The sequence below is a fragment of the Puntigrus tetrazona genome, chromosome 1, assembly GCF_018831695.1.
Source record: "Puntigrus tetrazona isolate hp1 chromosome 1, ASM1883169v1, whole genome shotgun sequence".
Classification (NCBI taxonomy): Eukaryota; Metazoa; Chordata; class Actinopteri; order Cypriniformes; family Cyprinidae; genus Puntigrus; species Puntigrus tetrazona.
Genome location: NC_056699.1, coordinates 3,190,043 through 3,209,675, shown reverse-complemented (window position 1 = coordinate 3,209,675; position 19,633 = coordinate 3,190,043). Strand labels below are relative to the sequence as shown.

General features: G+C 36.8%; 1 protein-coding gene across 2 annotated transcripts in view; it reads left to right on the top strand.

Annotated features, from left to right (window-relative positions):
• gpc5a (glypican 5a) overlaps positions 1 to 19,633 on the top strand; it is a 148,279-nt gene that overhangs the window by 75,111 nt on the left and 53,535 nt on the right. Inside the window, exon 7 of one of the 2 annotated variants that reach the window (XM_043251495.1) lies at positions 6,981 to 7,124. The exons of the other annotated variant lie outside the window; for it this stretch is intronic. Within the exon in view, the coding sequence (XP_043107430.1) occupies positions 6,981 to 7,082 (102 nt within the window). The 3' untranslated portion in view covers positions 7,083 to 7,124. Of the gene's footprint in view, positions 1 to 6,980; positions 7,125 to 19,633 lie in introns of those variants that run through there. 2 annotated transcript variants of the gene reach the window in all.

Below are 19,633 nucleotides of genomic sequence, written 5' to 3'. Positions count from 1 at the left end.
GGATCTCATTAGCTCCGCTCATGTGTGTATGAAACCGTGCCTCGTGTGTTTAAAAAGTGTTAGCTTGGTTGTAGAAATGTGATGGAGACCGTTTTCGGAGAGTTCTGAGAGTCAGGAAAATATTGTGAAATTGTGGTTTGCGGAACTAAAATCAACAGACACAAACACACACACGCATATATAGCTAAGAAATAGATTACAATACTATAATTAATAACTTATTACATCATTTAGTTTGAAAAAAAATAAAAATCTGTAATTCCTAAAGATTGGAAAACCAATAGAAATTCAGTAGCCATTGTGCTTAATATACTAAGTTTTTGTAAAAATTGTAAATGGATTAAATTTGTATGTTTTTTAAATATAGTCTATGTTTTTTTAAATGCATTCTTGTTTAAATCTATCATTGCGTTAAAAGTGTCAGTTTTGTTTTAAGTCATTGCAATAATTCGTATTTTTATTGGATTTTTTACTCGTTTTTATTTCAGGTTACACTTTTGTATTCTATTTCATGGTTTTAGTTGATGCTAACACCCTCAGCCCGTACGGTGTCTGTTGTCTGTTTTCGTTTAGCATCCAGTTCTGGTGAATGTACGATTGTGGTTTCGCATTTAAACGGCCGTAACAAATTCTCTTATATCCAATTTCTTTAATCATTGGCTACACGCACATGCACCCCGTATAATGCGATCAGGGCTGTTCTGTGATTAAGCTGGAGCTCAAGTAAACAGAATACCGTGATTGTTAATGTCATTACGCTCGTAATAAGCACAGTAACCATAATCACAGTAAAATACGTGTACTGTGCTTTTATTCACACTGTTGGTGTTTTAATCATATTTCGTACGCAAGTGTTTCAGATGGACGGTGAAGGGAGTAACACACATGCTGCGTCGCATTATGAGCGATTTATGTAGCTGTTTATTTTAGAAATGTCATTCCTCGTATTACCCATTACTGTTCTCTGTCATGGCAGCCTGTTTTATGTGAGTTCTGGCTCTTTGGCTGACCTATAACTCGACGTATGACGCAACCTATGTCGTCAGAAGTCAGCCAAGAAGCCGGAACTCGGTCATTTATTTACATTGTAATTTTAAATCTAGAAATATTTATGTCTGAAGAACCCATCGATCTGCTTCAGAGGACATGTGATAACACAGCGAAGGCTTATCGGTTAATTTTTACGAATTTTATATCTGATTTGCAGAGCTTCAAAATAGTCACATACAACTAGGTTACAGAGTAATAAGTGATAAGTTATTTTTGTTGGATTCCTTTAATGCTGATGCATTTTTCAGACCAACGTAATTTGAGAGAATCCATTGCTTGGTCTGCCGTGAATGGGTGCCGTCAGAATGAGAGTCCAAACAGCTGAAACAATAATCCACTCCGGTCCATCAGTTAACATCTCGTGAAGACAAAAGCTGCACATTTGTACGAAACAAATCCATTAAAGACGTTTTAACTTTAAATTAAATTTGCCTCAAGCTAAAATACCACAGTCCGTGCTATTTCTTTCTCCAGTCAAATAGTCCATCTCTTGTTTTCTGTCACTTCAGAATCACTCACATATTTGTTTAGAGCTGTTTTGGCTTGTAAAGTGTGGCTGATGCAATGCCTGATTTTCAGTGGAGAATGTTTTGGTATGGATAAAGGACTCGTACTTCTATACTTAATTATACATTTGTTCATCATTTAAACATGCAGCTTTTCACTTCACCAGACATTAATTGGTGGACTGGATTACTTGTGGATTATTGCGATGTTTTTATCAGCTGTTTGGAATCTCATCTGACGGCACCCATTCACCGCAGAGCATCCGTTGCTACATTTCTCCAAATCTGATAAAAATACAAACTCATCTACATCTTGGATGATCTCAGGACAAGTACGCTTTCAACAAATGTCCACTGTGGGGTGAAGTGTTCTTTTAAAAGTGAATTAAAATGCTGAGTGAGAAATATAAGCAATTATTTTTTTGTAGTGGATCTCAATTACTCGTGACCCACATTGCATTCTGTAAGTAACCCATGTTGCACGCTACACATTAGTTCAGTTCATGCTTTCCTTGGGAACTGAACCCGTGAACCCAGCCTTGCTAGCGTCAGCAACACCAAGGTCACGGATTTGAATCCTGCAAAATGCATGTCCTGATAAATTATACACCTTGAATGCAATGCAAATCGCTGGATACCGGCATCTGCCAAATGCATAAATGTAAATACATTTGCATTCTGTTTTCATGGTGAATATCATTTTCGGTTCCGTGCGTTTGATTCTCAATAATTACTTAAAAGCTGCAAATAGAAAACTCCACTTTTGTACTGGATGAATAAACGTCACCGCCTAACCTTCAAAGCCAAGAGTACTGACGTTCCCTGAACAAAGAAACGTCTGTGTTGATTTGATTTTTATTGTCATTACTCTCTGTTTGGGGGACGGTAAAAGCTCAAACGCTGACTCACGCTTGAATGTTTTCTTTAATTAATACGATTGAAGGCAAATTAGTTTATGCTTCTTTTCATATCCCTCCGTTTTGCAAAATATAGCGTCACAGCGGAACACTTGGAGACCAAAAAATCAATGAATACATATTTAAAAATCCATTCCCAGCCTTAACACGTTCACGTTTATTCTATCCCTGTTCCACCCGCCGGCCAAATCAATGATGTTTTGCCGTCCTGAAGCAGCTGCTGCTGGAATGGATTGTGTTTCTTCCCTTCCTGCTGGATCTGCTTCAAGACAAAATACAGCTGGATCTTGATCTATCAGAAGAAGTCCTGCATGTTCTGATCTTGGGAAACATTTCGTGCAAGGTGTCACCTTCTTTGGCTTTTCGTTTGTTTTTTTTGTGAACAGAAGTTCATACTTTTCGAAAACCCAGCATCTGAAATGAGGATTTTTAGCAACCACCAGCCCCAAAATACTTGCTTATATATTTAATAAATCTAATAAATGTATTGCGTTCCAATCAGTTATCAATCAATGCATTAATTATTCAGTATAATATATTTTTTGCTGGTATATATATGCACTTTTTAGCAAGACACAAAATACAAACCCATCACTATAAAAATCGTACATATCACTGCAGTTTCCAAAAGAAATGAACACTACTCAGACACCTTTTATTAATGAAGCATAATTTACACACAATTACTTAAAGAATATCATGTTATGACTTCACTATTGGGTAGGTTTAGGGTTGGATTTGGTGTAGGGCATATTTCCAACATTATGCGCATTAACTTTCAGCAACAGTCCATGGATATTTAAATTCTGAACCTCCGAAATACAACGTAATAAGATAACGTAGTATGCCAGGGTTCACGTATTGAACCTGTGTTTTAGCACTACTCAGTGGACATTTCCCTTTAAAACTGTAGCAAAATGTACAGTAAGGTACAGAAAAACTGCATATTTTCACGAGACCAGGTAATTAAAACAGCTTAGTTACCGACATGCTTTAAAGTCATTTAGGTTTGAAACAACATGAGGATGGTGAAATGACGGCAGAATTATTTCATTAGTTCATTTAAATTCACTAAACTGGAATAAAGATAAATATTTTAACACCATGAAAAATTGCATGACTCTTAAGGAGTTACATCAGCTATAAGGACCAGCGCTTTCTTGTCTCTTGTAATATTTCGTCTCCTAATCAAGGCCCTCTCAGCCTCTCGATGGTAGCGAGGTGCTGATGGAAGAGAGATTGAAAGAGACCTTTAGAGAAGGTCTTCAGATGTCTCTTCGCAGCAGGTTCTCTTCAGTCTTTCCGTGTGGAGTCCCAGTCATTTTGTGGCCCGGGGTGCCAGCGCATCTCTGATAAGACGACAAAGTGTGCTCCTTAATGGCGATGATAACTGGAACACGGAGAGGACATTTTCTGGGAATCTCAGCATGAAGCCACTGGTCCTCTGACAGATCCAGAGGGACTCGATGTCCAGAGCAATTTGGCCCTTGATGAGCGAGTCCGAGAAACCTCCTCCTCCGGTTGTGGAAATGGAGCGATGCAATGACATTTTTAAACGTGATGATATCCGATTACGGGTCAGCAGAACATTTTGATCGAGTGTTAGGAATTAAATTGTGTCGAATTGGACACTTGCAGACTTGTGCTAGAATTTGTGCCTTTGACTGAAAGAAAAACTCATTCAGGAGAGCAGCGTGAGTCATCTTCAGCAGATCAGACGTTTGCTGGTGTGGAAAAAGCAATGTCAGGGCAGTCAGGGCAGTTTAATATGTAATGTATATACCACTGTCATACCTAATTATCCCAGGGTTATTACAGTGAAAAAAATTATAAAATATATATATTTTTTTCATTTATTTTTTTACTTCAGCAAACTCCAGGGCAGACTTCAGGGAGAAATGCAGAGAATCAATGAGTGAACGCAGTGGGATAATGGTGTCAATATTCTAGGCTAACCATTACCCATGATACCGAACGGCCCAAAGCCGACACGAGCTTTCAATACAACTTGCCTGTGGCAGAAAGCCACCCTGCAGCTTCAGTTTGCCCAGAGCATCAGGCTAATGAGCTTCTCTCCTTCAGCTCAGCCCGCAGACAGGAAAAGAAGCCCATGGACTCTTTTTCAAGCCATGAAGCCTTCAGAAATGTTCTTGTAATGCAGGGCTTTAGCTCTGGTCCACAAGGGGTCAGTTCAGTGCCAATGCTTCGCTTTCTTTGTCCAAAAATTTGTTTCCCGTTTCAGGTCCAGCCTCTTTCTGAGGTGACTCGTGCAATTTCTTTGTCAGGAAATAAAATAAAAATAATGCATGAGTCAGTTTTAGTATTTTCCACTATTGCGAGTTGCAAGTTTACGCGTGTTCTCTAATTGTAGGCAAATTATTTAGCATTTTTAAAAAGTAACATTTCATAAAACTCGTAACACAAAAAATAAGAATAATAATAATCATTGCATTTCTTAATCAACTTTTTTGTTTAGAATATTCACTTGGGGATGAATTTGCATTTTACATATTTAATATGATGTTTCAAAGTGACATAATAGTGTTGTAACTGATTGAAAACCTGTTTGGTATAATTATTTTGATTTATTTATTTATTTATTTATTATTTTTTTGCATCGTTTTGCACCAGTACTGATGCGGAAATGACATGCTTCATTTTTAAAACTATTTTTTTGCACAGCAGTTTTTGTTGTTACTTTTGAATTTCGCCGTGAATCACCATGCAAGTCATACCCTCTCTGTCTGTATATGTCTGTATTTCTTCTCGCCTGTCTGCTTCTCTTTCTTTGTGTCTCGGGTTCCTTTCTGAGACTTCTCTCATGCTCTGCCTTTTATTCCCTCTCGCGAACCCTTTCATTTATAAAACGGGAAACTTCATGCATGCATATAGGAGTTCCTCGTTCCTCCGAGGGCTTGAATACATTGGGTCTGATCCGCATCTTTCAACGCATCTTAATTTAGCATCTCGGAGCTCTTCTGTGGCTCAGACTTCCCAGCAGGCTGAGCAGAGGCTGAGGTCGCGTAGTTGACCTGCGCTGGCATCGCAGCCTGATCCTCACCATCTGTGATGTGTCACTGCAGCAGACCCGACAGCTCTGTGTCTGTTGGATATGTGCATCACATACATGCAAGCTAAAGCGTGTTTGCTGTCGGATGGCTATAGCTCGTACTATGCGGCGAGGGACCGAACCGTGACGCGTTGATCTGAGTGCATATATATATATATCATTTATGAAGAGCGGTAATTATTCAGCAGTTATCGGTTCCTTTTTCTCTGTGTACACTGCTGTAATTTTAGGATGTAACAAAATAGAATATTAGCAGATTAGAAACTAAAATAGAAGTACGTTTGTGAAAGTAAATTGCTAGAAGAGCATGCATTTTGATCCATTTTAATACACTACTGTAACTCTATCTGATATTATTATTAGTAGTAGTATGTATATGGTAAAAATGCTTTTAAATAGCCATATATACATACTTTTAGTTATTTTATTGTTCACTTTTAGTGTTATACAAATCACTGTATGTCACATTAGCGCTGCATTATGTCAGTGGGTGGCAACAAGGGACTGAGTCATTCAATTGCTCACTGAATTGATTCAAAAGAATATCTTGCATTAATGATTCAGTTGAATTGCTAACTAAAAACTGTCACTTTTGTTCCAATCAGAATCACATACTGGCATACTGATATTACCACTTATAACGTGTCTTTCTATAGCAGGAATGGTAAAAGTGGTACTTTAGTATCTTTTGTTTTTGATCGCATCAGATGAATGAATGAATCAATGACTCATAAAGACATTTTTTGCCACCTACTAGAATGAATGACAATAAAATCTCAACTAACCAGATGTGCAGATATGTAGTTAGTTAGTTGCTTATTTATATATATATATATATATATATATATATATATATATATATATATATATAAAATGTATTGAGGGAAAGGTCATAGTTAACAAGTGTTACCTATTCTAAAGCAAATATATTGTACAATTATTATAAATATAAATTAAAAATGAAATTATCCTTAAAATGTTAGACCTATATTACTCAGAGACGACAGAAAACCTTATTATATCTAAAAGATGATGTCATGTAAAACACGAGCTTGTTGTAACCCAGGCTTTCTCTCATTATGTTTCAACATTATTCCTGGCCAGAAGCTTCCATAATTATTTAGCTTTTATGTAATTGTGCTTTCAATATTTCTGTGCAAACACTGACGCTTGTAGACCTAAGAAGCAAACCATTTGCACACTCTTTGAAACCGAATGCAAAGTTTCTCAGTGTAATTTCCCGCATAATAACTGGCTAATTTATTTTTTCGTGCCCGTATCACGGTTTCTCTTCTGGACTGGAGGCCGTCCAAAAAATGAGTTCAACAAAGTTAGAGCTGTCAGGAAACTCAGACAAGTGGACGCGCCGATAACTGCACTCATTTATATGTAAATGGAAATGGTAACCAATCAATTTCTCTCATTTGAATGACTCAGACTCTTGCTCCTGTGTGGAACCATCGATTTAACTCCAGCCCTGGTCGGAGACCCCTTCTGAGGACTAGTAGCTTCCCAAAGACGTTCACCTCAGCTAAGTGATGTCAACATGAGGTCACATGATCCGTTTTGCAGTGTATGAACCTTGCTCTTCAAGTCTGACTTCACTTTCTGATAATGCCACTTAAATATTAGTTTCAAAAGACCGATGTACTTCTTAAGGCTGGAATGCACCACATGACTTACTGTCAGATGCTAGTGACCAAAAAATAAATCAAATGTATTTTGTTGCATCTATACAATCGTCAAAGATAAATCGTAATCTGATCAGAAGAGATCAAATCACTCTGCAAGTAGATTTGTAGACACTTAAATGTAGAATAGCATATTAGCTTTCTACGCTTACTCTTTCTGACATACATAGTGTAGAAATAGAGCGAATTCTATATTCTTTATTGTACCCTTCTGTTCATATCTTCTGCGTCACGGCCAATAATTAGCACATCTCTTGTTTCTTTTCATCGAATGCATTTCAGATCACCGTAACAGTCCTTCCGCTCTTTCCCGCCAGTGTTTCTGCATTGCAATAACTCACCATCAGCCTCCCATCACCCACGGGTTGAATTATTTACCGTTCATTGACATGCAGCCTAGCCAGCCTGTTTGTTGGTGAATTATTGATACTGGCCCATTCCCAGTTCAAAGCCCCGAACGGTGAAACACGTCCAGAGTCACTCCACACGCAAATCTAAACAAATCTTCATTTGCGCGATGTCTCACACGCTTCAGTGTACACGCAAAAAAAAAGCAATTAAGATGTCAGAGCAAGTCAGGCTGGAAGTGCCAGACTGGGCTCGATGCATTGAGCTAGTTAGAGGTGAAAGAGCGCTGCCTAAGGCTGGGGTCAAAGGTCACGCATAGGTCCTTAAGTTTGCGTTGAACAAGGTACTTGCGGGTGCTTGAGTGATCGCTGCGGGTCTAAAGAGGTCAACCTCCAATCAAACTGATTGAGAGTTAATTTCAGAGCGCACACTCTTGAATTTGCCGTCATGCGAAAGTCCGACAGCTTCTTTGTTTGCCGTTTGTAGGTTTCCGTGGAAACGCAGCACATCTGTCATGCACCGGAGAGCCGATTAAAGACGGTTTTTGAAGGAAAGACTTGAGTTAACGTTACAGATGCTACCGTTCATTTGGCTGAGACGATGGTATCAGTGACGTCTGATCTATCTTGCTATAAATTGCTTGTTCTGTCGTTCTTTCTTCTATTTATAAACTTTCATGGTAACTTTTAATTACCCTATACTCATTCTATTTTGTTGTAGATCATTACACTAACTCTGTCTGAAGTTATTATATTATAGTATATTATATGCATGTGTGCTATGCATATATATATATATATATATATATATATATATATATATATATATACAGTACAGTATGCACTAATATGTTGTGCAAACTTACATTTTTCTTACGATTAATCACAACTAATTGTTTGACAGAATAAATATGTATAAGGAACTTAATTCATGCATTCTGTTAACGTGAAGATTCTCTTAAAGAGACAACGCACGAACATGCAGGTTGTTGCAGAATTGCTGGCTTTGTATCGAATACTTACTACATATTGAATTACTACACAGTAAAATATTTCTAAGTAATAACTATTGTTGAATTTTAACTACTAAACATCCCACAATTTTAAGAAATCTAGGCTACGCAAGCCCAAAACAAAAGGTCTGAAAGCCGAAGTTCACAAAAAAAAAAAAAAAGACACATTGTCCATTTCTGATTCTGCGCTCACATTCAGTTTCTTCACGAGGTTGACCTTTTAAACGTACCCCGTATTAGGAATGTGCAAAACGAGCCAACTAATGGGTCGTATGGAAGCCCGGTGTAATTAGACTGGTTTTGGGTTGGCCTGACCCTGATCGGGTGCTTTTCTCAGGGGCGTTTACGTAAGACGTGCTCCTGTGTTCAAAACAGATAGAAGGAGTGCAACGAAATGCAGAGACTCTTTTTAACCTCTGCTTCGTGCCTAGGTTTATTTTGCGATAATGAGCCGCTCTCTGTGTATTATTATATGTGTGTGTGTGTGTGTGTGTGTGTGCATACACGCCTCTGTTTTGAAAAGAGAAAAATAAAGCAAGAACAAAGAAGAGACTACGAGCGATTTAGACAGAGATTCCCCCAAAAAAAGGCCTAAGAAAAAGAGAAGGACAGATGTGGCAGGTCACGGCTGTCACAGGTGAGCGGAGTGAGCGATCTTTCTCTGGCTGCTTACCCCTGTTCATTTATTCTGGATCAATTTTATTGAGTTTCATCAAGTGAGCGCCGGGCTGCCAGAGACGACGGCTTGGCACAGCCGGCTGGATGGCAGATGCTGGATTCTGATTGGCAGCTGGGCCGTTCCAGCGACGTCCATGCTGACAGAACATTGGCTTCGGTTCGGGAGAGCGGCATCCAAAGTCGTGCAACTGAAGCGGAGATAACTAGGTCTGTACGGACCGCGAACGCTTTTCACAGCTCAACTGAGGGCGGACCGCAGCACACACACACAAACAAGATAAAAACTGAGCAACATGACTCTTAATGGATGTGTTGCCATGATATTATCTCAGCATGATCTTTAACCTAATGGTATACCAAGGTATTCTTTAAGGCAGCTTACCCTTTAAAATAAACAGAAAATTTAAGTAAAAGATTTTTTTTTATATCCTGCTCAAGTGAATTCAGTCAATATAGTTTATCAGCAATCCATTGTTTATTTATTTATTTTTTTAAAGTAAAACAAAATAAAATTTTGCAAAAGGCCTATCATTTAGTGGAGGACATTACTTTACATTATTTTTAAATAATAATAATAATAATAATAATAATAATAATAATAATATTGTTTTTCTGTAATTATATAATAATGTACTATGCTGTTAATATAAATGTGTTTATTATAATATAAATAATAATATCAAATGCATTATAAAATAAATAGGATAAATAATGTAAATTATTATTATACATATTATTATCTTATTATACCAATTATGATATTATAATAGTAATTATATAATATAATTCTTTATATTATTCTAGAAATGTAAAAATGTTAGTCTATTATAATATGCATAATATGAAAAATATTTCCAAAATATATATTAAATTATATAAATTAATATTTTAATATGATAAATGATTAATTCTGATTAATTGCATAAATATATATATATATATATATATACACCACAGACATACATGATGTAAATATTTTCTAAATATATACTGTATGTGTGTGTTTTTATACATACTTAATATACACAGAACACACGTATACTATGCAAACAAATCTTATTTTGTATGCGATTCATCTTGATTAATTGTTTGAAAGCACTAATTATTACATTATTATATATAATGTGTTTTATTATAATAAATAAACGTCTAAAAACCCTTATGCTCTGCGTTTATAGATATGCATACCGATCTTAAATGTTTGTGCGAGCTAGTTTAAGTATGAATTAATATAAGGATTATAAGTGCAATCGCACATATTTTATGAAAACACTCTTAAATGACCTCAGCATCTGAATTCCTTGCTGTTCAGGAATTCGAGTGGCTGTGTGAATGTTTATGTGCTTATTAGACTGCTGATGGTGATTTGTACACACTGCGGACACATTGACGGTCAGTATGACCTTTCCTCTCAGGACCAGCGCTGATGATGGCTCTATGAGCCCAGAAAGTGAAAGTCTGTGTGTTTGTGTCCCGTGAGGTAAATAAAGGCCGGACAGCTGTCTTCAGTCAATCAGCGTTACATGACCTTGTTTTTAGGACACCGGGAAGACCATCTGGAGTCCCGCGTGCCTCTAAGCAACAAGATCCTTCAGTACAATAAAGAGAATTAGCCTTCGAGAAATAGTTCCCTGTTACTTACTCACCCTCATGTTGTTATATATGTCGCATCCGGCTGTTTTCACAAAAGAGGAAATAGATTCATATCATGTCGAGTATCATGCAAAAAGGATAAATACTCCATATTGCTCTAAATGACAGATTTTTATGTGAGAAACTGTCTGAAATTCTTTAAGAACAGGAGCAATTTGATTCCTGAACGAATCATCCAGGTCTTTGAAGTTGATTCATTCAGGAATCTAACATCGCTAGTCGAACACATCAAAGTTTTTTGTAAATAACTGCTTAAATGATCGGTATGTCCCTCCGAAAAAACATCTTGTGATCATGTAAGACTTGGATTAAAGCACAGGAATCTGCGTTTTCTTATCATTCATGACTAGTTCAAGCGTGTATGAACTCACTCTCGTGTTGATTTAACTTGTATCTTTCCATAAGAGGAAACCGCTTCTTCACATCCGGTCAGACCAAATCTTTAAATCACTTGAGAACAGGAGAATGAATCATTTGATTCACGAGTGACTCATTCAGATCTGTAGAACTTGATCAAAGGTTCGTTGGGAAGAGCTGATTCAAAACAATGATTCATTCTGGAATCAAAGAGTGCTAGACTGGCAGGAACAACTGTATTATCTATGTTTTTCACAAAAAGCCATCATGTGACTTTAGAAGACTCTTTCTTGTAATTTACGACTAATTTAAGGTACAGTAAGTACCAAAAGACTTGGCATTTAGAGACCTGATGGCTGAACTGATGATAACGCACTGTGATGGTTGTCCGATTAAACAGGATGTGAAATAACAAGGTATGAAATTTGTAAGGCTTTCCTGTTTCTTAATAGCCCCGCCCACTGTGAGATCTCGTCGGTCTAAAATTCGCTGGCTGTTTGTCTCACTGCTGGTTTGCATAAAAATGATTTATACCCATACTTTTCAAAGCAGCACACATTACGTCGCGTTACGTCGTCCGGTCCCGAGTCTGTACGACTTTGATAAGACACGTTGATTCACGCGTTGTTTACTCCGACTGCAGTAAAGGCTCGCTAATGAACTCAAAAGCACCTGAAGAAAAGGAAACGACAGTTGCTTCATCAAATACACTTTCACTCTAAACAAATCAGGCTGAAAATAATACCCAGCCATCACGAACATTTAACATTCTGCCGCGGTATTTCCAGATATGACTGCGTTCATCTTGTTAGCGAAGCCGCTTTAAAGACATCTGCGCATCTGAAAATGTCTCAGCTATTTATTTGTGTACCAGGACGCTTTTATGGTGTTTACCTCCTCTGTTGCCATTTAGATTTAGTGGGGCCATTTTTCACAAATCATAAATGTTTAATGACACATTTACGGGAGCAGGGAAAGCTTACCGACTGTGACATTAATCAGATTTTTTTAGCAGTTGGTGCTCATATCCAGTAAAAACATTTCCCCTTAATTTTTGCATTTTTTTTTCATGCTGTGCTTCTAGCTCCTTTTTAAGTAGATCGGTGATGTCAGATTTGAAACCTACGATCACATTACCGCTTATTTATTTATTTGTTGATCTGTTTTCAGAACGGGGGAGGCAGGATTCTCGGAAACTCTGAAAAGTCAGAATTCTGATTACATGTCTCACAATGACTTCTTTTTTTTTTTTTTTTACATTTTTATTCATATCTCAGACTTTTTTTGTCTTAGAATCGCTTCCTTGGAATTCCAGTTCTGGGATTATATCAGCAAATCAATTCCGTATTGTGAGAATTCGCAAGTTAAAAAAATAAATAAATATGAGATAAATAATATCATACTGAAGAACATGTAAAGAAATAAAGTCTTAATGTTTATGTTATTTAAAAAAATAATTAGCATTAAAATAAACATGTTCTTGATCATTTCGATAATATTTTTAACATTTTTACACATTACGTAATGTTACTATTGTTATTTTATAAAAAAAAATTCTTTTCTTTTTAACTTATTAACATTTTTTAAAAGGTTAAACTCAGCAGTAACTTTTTTTTCCCACCTTTCCAGATACCCTCCGATCATTTTTATGCTACAGGTTCTGCACAGATAACGCTTTGTTAGCTGCATCTATCTGTGAAAGTAATAATAATTTTCAAACCCACATATGCAGAATCTATTCATTTGTTTCTGGATTCCTCATTCCTCCTACCGCAGCTGTTTAATTTGTTCACCTCCAAAAACGTCCTTGATCCCTCGCGTCCCAGAGCGGCCATCAGTTTCGTGCGCTGTCAGGCCTGTTACCCCAAACGCCGGTGGCCTATATTTGCATTTGCTCTGTTTTGCGAGGTCACGCCTGGCGTCCCTGGAGGCGAATCTACTTCCTTTACAAATCAGCCTAATCCTGGAGGCGTCCCGTCCGGCCTTGCCTTTGCCCCGAGGAGCCTCTAGATAAGCAGCCAGGAGTCCCGGGCTTCCACGATGTTAATTACACGAGAGAAATCAGACAGATCTCAAGAGATATGCAGGAAAAGATGGGCGGCGACGTGGCTTTAAAATCGTGTCTCTCCAGCTGTTGTTTGCTGTCAAAGGTGGAGCTGGACATGACAGATAGCGGCCCCCCGAGACCCCGAGTGATTTAGGAGATGCGTGACTGTGTTTTAGACGCCGGAAAGGCCCCGTTTGCTCGTATTAGCGCTTATGGAAAGGGCAACTCTGTCTCATGCTTATCTATCTGCGATTGTAGGCCTGGTTTAATGCATCATGAAAGCTCATGCAGACCAGATAATGCACAGATCATGACTCAGCTGCCGTGATTTACTGTGCTGTGGTGCTTTTTATGTTGTTCTAACACTTATCTTTCTGTATTTATATCTATGGGCGCACACATATTCATAGTTCACCAAAAAATGAAAATCCCATCATCATTTACTCATCCTAATTTCTAATTACCAAATTTGAACTCAAAAGAAGATATTTTGAGGAAAGTTTGTGACCGGTCTGTTTCGGGTCACCTTTGACTTCCATAGTATTTATTTGTCCTACTATGGAAGTCAATGGTGGCCAAAACAGCCTGGTTACAAACTTTCTCAAAAACATCTCTCAGTGCCACAAATGAGATGACATTTATTATCTCCACGATTCAAAAGTTTGGGATTTATTTATTTATTTAGAAATTACTGCTAATTAATTTAATTCAAGGATGCATTAAATTGACCAGTACTTTTTTTTTGGTAAATGCTTTCAAAAACATTGAAAATAACCATAATCTTGAGCAGCAAATCAGCATATTAGATTGATTTCTGAAAGATCATGTGACACTGAAGACTGGAGGAATGATGCTGAAAATTCAGCTTTGATCACAAGAATAAATTACATTTTACAATGCATTGAAGTAGAAAATTGTTAGTGTAAATTTGAATAATACTTCACAATATTCCTGACTATTTTTGATCAAATTAATGCAGAAGAGACAAAACAAAACCCCACCAACTTTTGAAGAGTAGTGTATATTTCTAATATAGCATTACATTATTATATATAAAGTTTTTTAAATGTTTTACTCTGTAATTTGTACACACCATATGCATATGGTAATAATAAAAGTGTGATTTACATGTCTGGAAAACAACAACAACAAAAACATCTACATAATGGGCAATGTTATTGAAATATAAAGTAAACATCCTTAAAAATCCTAATCATGAAATATGCCGGTCAGAAAATATGGGAATCCTTTAAATTGTTGCCTTGAAGTCAGTGTGAAGTTAGGATGGTGTTACAAACAATTTCCAGATATCACAATTTTAATAAATCTGCATTAAAACAATGAAAAGATTTTTTGCTGATAGCTGGACGCAACCAATATTGCAGAGTTTGTTGATGCATGCATAGATGAATTTTTCAGACTCTTTATAAGACGTCTTCTAAAAGGTACAACCTTGACAATAAGATCCATGTTTCCATGTTTCGTCCATTTCTTCAGCCTCCTCAAGGGAAATGCATATAACTGTGTTGGGAGTTTTAATTGGCTGGTTGCATTGCAGTAAAAACGTCTCCTACCGGAATGGTCATATGTGCACACGACTAGGTGCACGTCCTTTCCGGAGAGCTCTTTGGCTTAGCTAATGGGGTTATTGATCATTTTGACACAGCCGACATTTCTATAAGCCCCGTGAAAGGCCTGCTCAAAGTGTAGCGCATCACAAGAGGAATGCATTTAGATTACTTCATTGCAGCTCAGAGCGGCCAGTGCCTGCAGAAGATAGCATTCTCAAATGTCCCATCATTGCTGGCCTTTAAAGGACACTTTTTTAAATATTTGTCACAAAACTCTTTATGCTGCTTCTCTTTTTCCTCTTCCCCAGCCCTTCTGCCAGATTGCCGTCAGCTCTGGCTTCAGGTGCAGAAAAATCCCATTGGCCGACCTGATGAGGTGCCAGCGAGGAAATTCAAGCTCTTCTGAGAAGAAATGAAGCAATCTGAATGTCATCTCTATATTGGCTTTAGAGGTTATGGAGAACTGTCCCACAGAAAGCCACTGGCAAGTTTATAGAGTAGAGTTTGCTGGAGTTGATTTACGGTGCGGTGAATTTAATTAGATAGCTATAATAAAAGCCTAGTGATATTGTGTTACGCTTGGATATTCTTTCATTGGTTTATTAATCCCTTTGGTTTGTTTGCTGGTTGCATGGTTTATTCAGTCATTTGCTTGTTTGACTCATGAAATTTATTTGGTTGTTTGGAGTTTGTTTCATTTGTTCATGCGGATTGTTGGTTGGTCGATTCCTTCATTGATAGTTTATTTTGGAAGTTCAGTTTATTCAGTTAAATGATTGTTTGATTCATTGGTTCATTCATTTATGAGGATTGTTCTGTTGATTCATTAAGATGGATGGAATGGTTGTTTGATTCATATTTGTTCATTTGAATAGCTGGATGATTATTTAACTAGTTCAGTCTAGGATGGTTTTTTGAAACGCATTGGATGGTTTTTTGATTCGTTAATTCAAATGAGTTGATGGTTGTTTGATTCGTTGATTCATTCATTTGGGAGGTTGGATGGTTGTTTAATCCATTCATTCAAATGCACTGGATGACTGTTCAGTTCATTCATTCAGGTGGATTAGATAATTGTATAGTGCATTCATTTAAATGGATGGACACTGTTTGATTCATAGATTTCATCATTTAGCTAAATCAATGTTCAGTTGATTTATTTATGGATTGGATGGTTCTTTGCTTTTTTGCAATTGAAAATTGCATGAAATAAGATCTGAATCAGATGTTTTTTATCATTTGAAATCCTTATTTCTCTTCTTCTGGCATTCAAGTTGTGATGTTCATTGTTGAAATTGTGTCAGAATTGAGTGCGATGTGAACAAAGCCTAATTCAAGCTAAACCGCTTTTCATCATAAAAACCACGTTTCTGGAGAGATGCTTCTCTTTGATCGCGTAAGAACCCTTCTGCACCACGCCATAAAGCCATAATGCTCATAAGAAGACAACAAATGTCCAGCTTTTTGTCATCCTTCTCCATTTTATAGAGGAAAAGTCACTTGGCGGCATGCTTAAGTGTGCATCATTACTACAGGGAGCAGCAAATGAGAATCCACAATCTGATTGGGTCTCTCAGTGTGGGAAGTCAGTCCTAAAGACTGGATTTGGAAAAGCAAATTGTCTGTATAGGGAAGATTTGCTCTAATATTGTGCCAAACCACAGTGTTTCTCACTCAGTGCCAAGTTGACCATGACGTCACAAATGAGCTAACAGTGTGTCTGGAGCAGTACTGTTCTCTATTCTGTGTTATGTACAGTGTATAGTATATATATATATATATATATATATATATATATATATATATATATATATATATATATATATATATATATATATATATATATAATCATCAAAGAAAGTCAAAGTGTAAAATTATATCTTTTGCTTTCAGTTGTTTTTTTTTTTACATTATCTCACCTGTAGTCAGTATTTTCCAGTGTTGTAATCATATATACATACACACACACACACACACACACACACACACACACACACCTGCATTCAAGCAGATGACCCGTAGTTTGTATGGCGTACTTCATGTTTGAATCGCTTTGAACTCTCTTCACCCTGCAAAACAAATCAATGTACCTGCGGCCAGCATTATAATTAAAGCTCTGACGAAGCTCTTTCATTTACAGACGCAGGGCTAATAGGCTTGTCAGACTGTACGATAAATCAGCCATCAGCCGCGTCAGACCCGAGCGCTTTCCCAAAGCTGCCCGCCGCAATCAACCTCTGTCAAATAAAAGCCGCTTTGTTTCGTGCCTCGGGGAAACGGGTGGAGATTAGGTCTTTGATTGACACGCGCTGGGTCAAAAGGCGCTCTCGTGTTGTTGGATTGCAAAAACAATTATATATCATCTCATCCGATCTACGGTCTTACTTATTAAACGCAAAGTCTAGTTGAGATATTCATGCTGATATATAGCCTCCACAGACAACTCAAAAACTTTTTCATAACGCTCTTCTAATTTATTGCACTGAAATAAGACAAACATTTTTGCAATCTCCCATCGCTGGTTTGCCAAACGCTTATTAGCGCAGCTGTGTTTAGTTTTAGTCTGTTCTCATGAAGAATAAAGACCAATAACAAATAAAGCCATTTTGTGAAATTATAAATCTAATGTTGGATTCCAAATCAACATTTATCAATGAATTCCGGTTTGGCTGGAGATGAACCTGGTTGTCTTGTTCTAAGATGGTTTGCAAAACATGAAAAGAGAAACGTGTCAATGTTTCTAGTCAAATGGCCTTCATTAGATTTGTTTATTGAGTTTGACATCTTTTGTTTCTTATAAATGGTGGAAAAATAGGACAGATACTTTACTAGGTCAAATCATTTGGTTTCAATAGAATTAGAAGAGAAATATTTGGGTTCCTATTGGGATCTTTGCTTTTGAGTTGCAGACTTAGGGTTTAAAATTTAAGACATTGTTGAGTTCTTTTCTTATATATCTGGTGTCTTTTCTCTGATAAATCAATCTGTGAAGCAGAAGAAATGCGAAAAGTCTCAGTTAGCTCAATAGGAAACATTTAAGATGCATTAAAATTATTTTATGTGATTTTATGTTATTTACAACAACAAACAGTAAGGGCACCTTTTGGCTGTTCATTTACACAACAACAAACAGTATGCATATTTTGGGAGCAGGTTTCTTTACTAAGTGACATTGCCTGGCCTTGCAAAATGTAAACTTTAGTTTAGCGTTTTGAAAAACAGATGTGTAGTGCGTTAATTTGTCAATATGTAAACCACACAACTAAAGTGACATCATGCTCATTTTCAGACTATTTTAAGGCATTCTGTTAGCATAGTGAGCAGTTTCTTTACTAAGTGACATTCAAGGCCAACTTCTGTGTAGACCTTAACCTGTTTACAAGCCCAGTAATATAGAAGGCATAATACTTAAGAAAATACAGCACATTTAGTATGGATGTTTTTGGTAAAATTAGTAGGATGTGGAGCGTTAGCGTTGGGCGTTCTCAAGCAGGCCTTTTGTCTTTTCAGACTGTTATTGATCGATTGAAAAAGAGGAAATATATATATAATGTTTTTTAATCGTTTTTATTCAAATATATATATATGTGTGTTTGTGTGTGTGTGTGTGTGTGTGTGTATGTTTGTGTGTGTATTCTTTCCTTCATTCTACATCCAACTACAATTTTTTGAGCAGATTCTAATGCCTCATTATGTATTAAAATATCATGAGCCATTATTATTGAATCATATTTTTTTCTCCCTCCAAAAATTATATTTGTTGATGTTTCCTGATATGTAAAAAAAAAACCCTGAAAAACAAACAAACAGTGCAGCATGTATGCTAGTAACACTAGTCAATAGATAAAAATTGATTTTCAAATATTTATGTAACTATTTATTTTATTGTGCAAATGTCAAATATTTCAATAATTAATAATTAACTTACATAACACTTTTTTCATTAAAATTTAGAGCTGTTTTATAGTTTCTACATAACATGAATGTAATTCATCCCGACCAGCTCTAACCAAAAGAACCGTAGTTTTGTTTTCTGGACATTTATTGTGTTGCTGCCATTTATAAGTAGTTTCATGTAAATACCGTGTTGCATTCATATCATCGTCTCGCAGTACTGTCATAGTATTTATAGAAGTTATCATAGTAATACCACATGATCCCATCATTGTACCACGGTACTACCACAGTAGTACCGCGGTACTTTGTTGTAAGGGATTCTGGAGGGTTGTGCAGTGCTTGCATTAGCGCGCCGCTCAATATCACACAATAGGCTGTACGAGGATCCTGAATTATACAACACCCATACAGAGCCCTTCTGAGCATTTCATGATGTGCAGTTCTGTTTTCATAAAGATCTGAGTCAGACGTCAAACCTGAAAAGAAATTTAAGCCCTGTCTCAAGAGTGAAGAAGAGCCGAATTGGATTTTTGAGTTGTGAAGAGTGCTTCGTGAGAAAAGAGAGAGGCATTACTTTTACTTTTCTTTGAATCTTAATTGAGCGTCTCGACTAGTTCTTCCAATGTCCTTCACTCTCTGTATTCTTCTGGGATTCTTTAACACAAATAATGACAAAGATATTCCCCATCAGTCTCCATTTGTAGAGAAAGAGTTTAAAATCAATATGCTGTGTGTTTGTGTAATTGCTATTATTTGAGGGTCATGTACATTTATGCATGAACTGATAGATTCGTCTGAATCATTACTGTCTTACAAGGATATTAAACTTTTTTCTC